The sequence below is a fragment of the Homarus americanus genome, unplaced genomic scaffold, assembly GCF_018991925.1.
Source record: "Homarus americanus isolate GMGI-L3 unplaced genomic scaffold, GMGI_Hamer_2.0 scaffold52806, whole genome shotgun sequence".
Classification (NCBI taxonomy): Eukaryota; Metazoa; Arthropoda; class Malacostraca; order Decapoda; family Nephropidae; genus Homarus; species Homarus americanus.
Genome location: NW_024720773.1, coordinates 8,471,294 through 8,478,929, shown reverse-complemented (window position 1 = coordinate 8,478,929; position 7,636 = coordinate 8,471,294). Strand labels below are relative to the sequence as shown.

The 7,636-nt window shown below is 41.1% G+C and overlaps 1 protein-coding gene across 1 annotated transcript; it reads left to right on the top strand.

Moving 5' to 3' along the window:
• Positions 1-489: 489 nt before the first annotated feature.
• On the top strand, positions 490-7,460 carry LOC121861014 (allantoicase-like). The gene is made up of 9 exons (XM_042358464.1): positions 490-656; positions 1,695-1,757; positions 3,662-3,776; positions 4,049-4,150; positions 4,289-4,377; positions 5,120-5,311; positions 5,673-5,832; positions 6,229-6,449; positions 6,986-7,460. The coding sequence occupies exons 1-9, from the start codon at positions 582-584 to the stop codon at positions 7,124-7,126; spliced, it is 1,158 nt and encodes a 385-aa protein (XP_042214398.1). The 5' UTR covers positions 490-581; the 3' UTR covers positions 7,127-7,460.
• The last annotated feature ends 176 nt before the right edge of the window (positions 7,461-7,636 follow it).

Genomic DNA, 7,636 nt, shown 5'->3' with positions numbered 1-7,636 from the left:
AGCCCCCTCGGGGGCAAATCTGAATCTTCCATGGGCAGATCGTAGTATGACCTTGGTACAGAGACTATATACGAAAGATAGGAAAGCTATTGAATTAACCGTGCGCCGCAAAGCTTGAATCAGCGCCATCTATCGGCAAGGCCCCAAATAAAATTAGCTCCGAAAGGTAGGGGGGGTTGTCAATCTCTAACTCCACCTCTGCTTCTTGTGTTATTATTCATTATTATTTATATTATATATTTTGTACGTTCTCTGAGTTTATTAACCATTAAGCTTTTTTGTTTTCTCGACATGTGAATCGTATATAGTCTTATTGGCACCACCCAAGTTGACGTATTCGGTAAACAAACAGACGACGTTCTCACCGATACCACCGCCATCTGCCTCAGAGGCCCTTACTACACGCACACCCAAAAGCTCGAATTTTCCTATCTTTCGTATATAGTTTTTGCCTTGGTATCTTGGGAGTTTAGCTCAGGCAAGTTACAGTATACCAGCCAGTTGTGTTGCAGCTCTCGTGGGAGTAACTCACTTATTCTATCAACATTTGAGTGCTGGTCTGTTCCAACGGGTAGGGCAACATGGCTCCACAGATAAAAGAGGCGTCAGGGGAGAAACCCGCATATGCTGAACTGAACAATCTGATATCGGAAAAGGTAAACGAAAAATGTTATTTTTTAGCTTCAATAAGACGCAAGCATTAGTCTAAGATCTCGTCCTTGGAGTTAATTAGCGTATTTAATTGTTTGATAAAAAGCAAACGCTCAGTTGTTTGGCCATTTCCTGTTTGCCGTCACCCCACCCAATTAATTTACCCTTTTAACAAATATAACGAGACAAATGCATCGTCTGTTATCATTACACACTTTAATGCACCATTATCGTATACTCTATTGTTGTTGCATACAACAAACGCGTATAAATAAAAATTCCCCCCCCAGCGACGGCAGATCCATGCCATAAGTTCATCCCGAAGTTAACACAAGTATGAATTATCAACATAATACAGGATACAGTAACGTTTTATTGGTGTATCTCGGTGTCGACCAAAACCAAATATACAATCTCGGTGTTTACATATTGAGGATAACTTATTAAACATGACAGTATGTTACTGCACACCCTCTGCCTGGCACTACGACACCCCCCCCCCCTCTTCCTCACCCACCACCGTCCAGCAGAGAGGAGCCAATGACGTTCTTTTTTATGTTAAAAATATAAACACGCAACAAATAAAATGCATGTAAAGGTAGCAGTGGACTGCTTATTTTACATACTTATTGACTATTATTGCGAGGTTCCTTCAGGTAACCGGTAGCTTCTACTACCTCGTAATCAGTTGTTTCGCAAAACGCGCCAGTCACTGTACTAGGTGGGTCTGTGGATGACAGTAGATATATTTTTTCTGTATGATTAGGTAATTTTATGAACAATTTTTATTTTTTGTGACAGTCACCTTTTGACCCTTACATTACTTTCCTACTCCACCACTGATCGGCTCCTTGGGCGGTCGGTCACTTGAAGTTAAACACTGTTGACTAGTACTGGGCATGAACTAGCTTCTGAGTGTACTGTACATTTTGGATTTGAAAAGTAATGAAATTACACAAGTAATAACTAAAGTAGATTAACTTTGATAGTAGCGGGCCACCTCACCCTGATGGAATAATGAACCTATTTTTACCCTTCAACAGCTGGGCGGACGGATCCTGTTCGCAACTGATGACTGGTTCACTGTAGCTGAGAATTTATTAAAGGTAAACCATCTTCATGTGACCTTGTTCTCCGTGTGGACTGTAGTATCGCTATAGTGATTTAAAAAGGTTATTCGGAAGTGAACTTCGTGGCATAAAAACAGGTAACCTATTTAAAATCGACTTGACCTGATGTTGCTTGTTAACCACATGAACAAGCACTGGGAAGTTACTAAAATTAGTCTGTTTGTTTGTAGAGATCAAGCGGAAGTTATGAAGTAATATTCGGGGGAATAAGTGAGAATCTATCTACCAAGTCCCTTGAAAGGTGACCTAGTTGTGAAAAATAAGGAGTTACACAGATGGTCAGCTACACATAAGCCTTGGTAAACCTCTACATCAGGGGTTCTCAACCTTTTTCTTAACAGGTCCTTATTGATCCGTACCCACATTACCGAAACACAGAATATAGAATGGTACTTAATCGACACAAATTCAATATAGAATGGTAGTATTAAAACATATTTGGTACTTGGCGAGAAGCTACTTACCTCATTATACTGTTTACTTTTATCCTCTAAAATATAGCATTAAATTTATATAGCCTTAAGAATTAAATCTGGTGAAATTAGTATATTATTTATTGATTTATGCTAGTCATCAATGTGTACCACCCCCCAACCCCCTCTGGAGACCCTCGGGCAGGTTGAGAATCCCAGCTTGAGTGAGTGCAGCGCTACTCTTTAACCAACGCACACACAGTTCAAGGTTGTCGTCACCCGATAAGCTGATTCATGATGAGTTACCTCGGTGCTCTATTTCCTTAATCCTTAGTAAATTTAGTGGTAGTACAAAGACTCTGAACTATATATTGATTGTGGAAAATATTTACTACCTTAATGCTGCATACAACTGAGAAATTCCACTAAGTTATGAACCATGTAGGGATGAAGTTGGTGAAGCCTCTAGTGTCTTGCTAATCATAATTGGCGATACAGAATTATATATTAATAGTGAACCTTTAGGGATATATATATAAGCTGTAGATGTGGCCTTGGTGAAATGTTATATGATTGTCACTCCTCTTTATATAATCCGCTAAAGTCCTCTTCCTCTGATGTCGCATTAAAAACATTGTTACGAGTTTCTCTGTAGACTTTGTAGAGGTCAAACGCTACAGCCCTTATGTAAAAAGTCTTGTGATTACGTGGGTGTAAAATAAAGGGCTGCTTCTCGCTCGTTTTAAGTCCAGTTCCTACTTCCTTGTCCTACTCAGTACCCATGTTACGTGCGTCAGACAAGTTTTTCTAAGCGACCTTGACAACACAATCGGCCAGACAGCGGACCCCTTCCTTCCTTACTCGCCTTCTAATCTATTATATCAACTTAGTCCAGCTGGGGTTTGTTTACAGGGTCACTACTGCTGGTGCTACTTGGCAGTTAGGATTGTATGAACAGTTACTGACAACGTTGGCTAACTTAGTGCAATTTACAAATTTTCAACGACTTTGCCACAAGATAAAGTTACTAAGTTTGGTACAAATTCCCAAACCGGTTTTACAGTAGTTTGGGGACTGAAGCAAAACGCCGCGTCGCAGTTGCAGGCGTGGTAATAAAACTCTTTATTACTGACGGAGTAAATGAGAAAGTTGCATGTCGGTTATTTATTAGTTTTATCTTACTTTCGGACAACACGGGAATCTTAGGAATTTTATCTTGACTATCGGTATTTTCGACAGTTCTTGAAACACTTTTTTCTTCTTTGACGTTTCCCGCGCACACGACTAATAGGCCTACTGTCTGCCGGGGGGTCCAGGTGGGCAGGGCTCCGCGATTAGATTAGATTAAGGTCATTAGCGAGGGAAACGTCAAAGAAAAGTGTCTTGGAATTGTCTAAACTATTGATTGCAAAGATGAAATTCCTATGATTCCCGTGTTTTTCGAAAGTAAAAATTGAGTTGTTGCAGGAGAGTGAGCCAGAGTGGCGGGAGGGAGAATTTACGGAGTTCGGCAAGTGGATGGACGGCTGGGAGACGCGACGGAAGAGGAAGCCTGGCCATGACTGGTGCATCATCAAACTCGGTCAGTCATTCCTCTCCCATCTTAACCAATACTTCATTATTTCATCCTAATTAACATTATAACGTCCCTTACTTCAGGTTTATATTGTATAATTATTGTCCTCTGGTCTTGTTAGGCTCTCTAATTATTAGGTGAAGTAAGCCTGATATATTCTAAAATACTTGGATAAGGATGGCTAATTAATGTTAAAACCGTGTTGGATCCGAGTGTTGTAGTGAGTTTAGTGTTATATTTTTAATAAAGTTTTGTAGCGAGTATTCTGGTGTTGACAGGTGTGGCTGGGGTGGTCGAGGGTGTAGACGTAGACACTTGTCACTTTACTGGTAACTACGTGCCTCGGGTGTCCATCCAAGCAGCCGTCCTCACCCCTGAAGGTACCTACTAAGTGTTCTGTCTACTGCTGTTGATTATACCCTTGTAGGTGTAGTGCTTAATGTTTGACCGAGACATTGGAGCTATTTTTGTAACTTGACCTTGACTGACCTGACCCCCCCCCCCATCTGGTATTACAGAGGAGAAAGTCATCCCAGAGAGGAAGAGCGAGATGGGCACTGAAGCCTCAGACCAGCAGCTGAAAGAGGTGGAAGCCCTCAACTCACAGGTACTAATGAGAAATTTTCGTTCATATGTCATGGCGTATTATTTTCCTTTAACATTAAGATGGCCGCCGTGCCTTCGGTGAATGAACTGTGATTTAACAGGAGCACATTGTCGACAAATATTATTGGAACACCTTAATAGGCCTACAAGCCATTTAAGTACTTCGAAGTAGTGTTTTCCCTACTGGCTTAAGTGTTAAAACGTTTAGTGGAAATCCTGAATACAAAATAATAAGCATACGAGCTATTAAGACACGTGCACAGTTTGATTCTAATCTTAAACTGTGTAGAATAATCATTGGCATTTCGGTGTAGTTTGATTGTTGCTACCAAACCCTGAAATGACCGTGAACTTTAAGTTTTGATCTAAAAAAAATATTGTACCAGAAGCAACAAGTAAAAAATTTGTCACACAAAAAAGACTATTCCAAACAGGACTTAAATTTGTGCATTTTTATTCCTGTCAGCCTCTCCGCAAGGACGGTATTGTCACGTTGCCAATAAAAAAGGAAAAGAAAAAAGACAGCTGCCATCTTGGGGTACGAGCGTCCTGTATTCACGATCACGTCCTCGGGAGTTATTCTTGGGCAATATTGGGGATTTCTGTTAAAAAAGTAACTGGCTAATCAGGACACCAAGGGTAAGGGTGACTGATTCGGTTAGGTACAATAATATAACTACATATATAATTTTTTCAAACAATATTTACCAGGCTTTAAAGAAGCGTGTGATCTTACGTCACAGGAATGGACGACTATCATCCCAAGGAGTCAAGCCGGACCAGGCTACCCCTCCACTAGGCACACCTACCTTCCTTCGGAATCCAACGGTCGCTATACCCATCTTCGGCTGAACATCTACCCTGACGGAGGAATCGCCAGGCTCAGAGTCTTCGGGTATGCGGTTCCTGACTGGTCACTCGTATCCCCAACACAAGTGAGTCTCCGTCATATTTTTTAATTTTGTTTTTCTAGATTAACTTGATATCTCGAGCGTGTTATGAACGGGGTAACCTGTAAAAAGACTGAATGTTAATTGCTCTAGACTAGCATTCTGCCCTATATGGCACTTAAAAGTTTTTTAAACCTAAAAGTAGAAATTACACTATCAAAAATCACACAATCCTATTTGCTTGTAGTGAAGCACATACGACAGTGAAGCGGGTGTTTCAATGGACCCTGGGCCTGGCTTCGGTGACATTTAATATTTGAAGTGCATTAATTTTGTCTGCTGTGAAGAGCTGTTAAATGCCATGTATATTTTGGTCTGAGTTATTAATATGCGGTGTGTTGTGAAGATGTTGGACCTGGCGTCGGTGGAGAGTGGTGGTGTGTGTTTGGAATACAGCGACGCGCACTATGGTCACCCTCGCAACCTCATCGGTCCTGGCCGAGGCGTCAACATGGGCGACGGGTGGGAGACGGCACGCAGGCTGGACAGACCACCCATCCTTGTTGGTCAGTATGCTTTTGTTTGGATCCAGGCTTGGATTATTCCATGAAATCGGGGTGTGTTATGTTAGTTTATATCCTATTGGAATTGGGCGAGTTGTAGACTGTTAAATAACCAAGTTATATTATGAAATTAAATTGTATTGAATGAAGCCCGTGTATTCAAGATTTGATGCATTAAACTGGATTAAGATTGGTTTAGGTTAAGTTAACCAAGAAACCAGAATAACAGACAAGCCGACCGCCCGAACAGCTAGTCAGCAAAGTTGTGGAAATGATAAACTAAAAAATTAGTTTTGTTGTATTTGTTCTTAGTATAACCAATGATAGCCGTAGTAAGTTTACTGCTAACAATACTAACTAATAAGAACCAACAGTAAATCCTTTCTGTACCTTGATCAGCTGACGGTAAAGGAGTGCTGGAAGTGAGCGGGTATGAGTGGACTGTGCTGCGTCTGGGTCACCATGGCAACATCCTCAAGGTGGAGGTGGACACTCACCACTTCAAGGGCAACTACCCTGACTCGTGCAGAATAGACGGTTGCCTCCTAAAACAAGGCCAGCATCCTACAAACTTCGGCAATGATGACTCCCTCTGGCTGACCATACTGTCCCCACAGAAGGTCAGAACATACCCAGCGGGATTTTCAACGTTGAATAGATGTTGAAAGTCCGAATGACATTTATGTCGTCAGCATTGGAGTTGCTCTGTGCTCTATCTTTTTATGATATTAATTTGGCATTAGAGCGAGTCACGATATAATTTCAGTGTTACATTTGTTCACCGTAGATGTTTCCGGTAATGTTATGTTCTTAAATCTTCATTTGAACCTTTGTGAATCCAACCTTTGCTAGTAAGAAATTTGAATTGCCTGTTCCTCTATTCAGTGCAGGGACTGAGCGGATGTCGCTCGCTTCCTGTTTTAAGGGATGCTAGCTCGATCCATCGAAATTTACAAAATTGGAGTGAAACAGGCAGAGCGCAATCCCGACCGCGCACCTGTGTACCAGAGGCTTGGTACAGAGTGCCGTGCCCACTTTCTCAAACGGGCAGTCATGCTTCGAGGACCCACTTTTTCGCAATAGATATCTGAATTATGTTAAGTGTATCCTAGTGATAAGAGCTGAATATTAGATAATCCCATGTTTTTATTTCCAGATGCGCGCGCACGACCATCACTTCTTTGAGGCTGAATTGGAGAAAGTGGGTCCAGTGTCTCACGTCAGGGTGGTCATCGCCCCTGATGGAGGCATAAGTAGAGTCAGGATATACGGCAATATCACACCCACCGAATCATAATATCGACAGAAATTGTAACTAGAAGAGGAATTGGTAAAGTACCTACAACGCTGCCGTTTTACCACCACCACCATCAATAACGGGAAGAACAACAGCTTCAACGGTAACGGCAGAAACAGACCTTTAGCCCAAGGATCTCAAAATTTCAATCGGCTTCCATTTATAAATAAACTCCTATAAAAACCCCGTATGTCGATATATTTAATATAACGTTGAGACTGTAATAAAATGAAAAGTGATTTTCAAAAAATTTGGCCAAGTTTGTTCTGAGTGTTAGTTTGTTTAATTATATATCAATCTGGATTAATGTTGAATAAAGTCTTGCAAAATAAAATTACGCAATTTTATTTCAAATTTGAAAATACCCCCATATAATCTGTACAAGCCACTCATACCTAACACAGCAAGAATAGGTTATATTTGGATAAACAGCAGAGTTCACTTGCCATTTTGGATGACACTTCGACACCTGTAGTTTCTCGGAATACAGCTGACGTTACTGATCACGAA

Coding starts and splice junctions, on each gene's coding strand:
- LOC121861014 (XM_042358464.1), top strand. CDS start 582: ATGGCTCCACAGATAAAAGAGGCGTCAGGGGAGAAACCCGCATATGCT. Junction 5,312..5,672: donor CACTCGTATCCCCAACACAA/GTGAGTCTCCGT, acceptor TGTGTTGTGAAG/ATGTTGGACCTGGCGTCGGT. Junction 6,450..6,985: donor CCATACTGTCCCCACAGAAG/GTCAGAACATAC, acceptor TTTTATTTCCAG/ATGCGCGCGCACGACCATCA.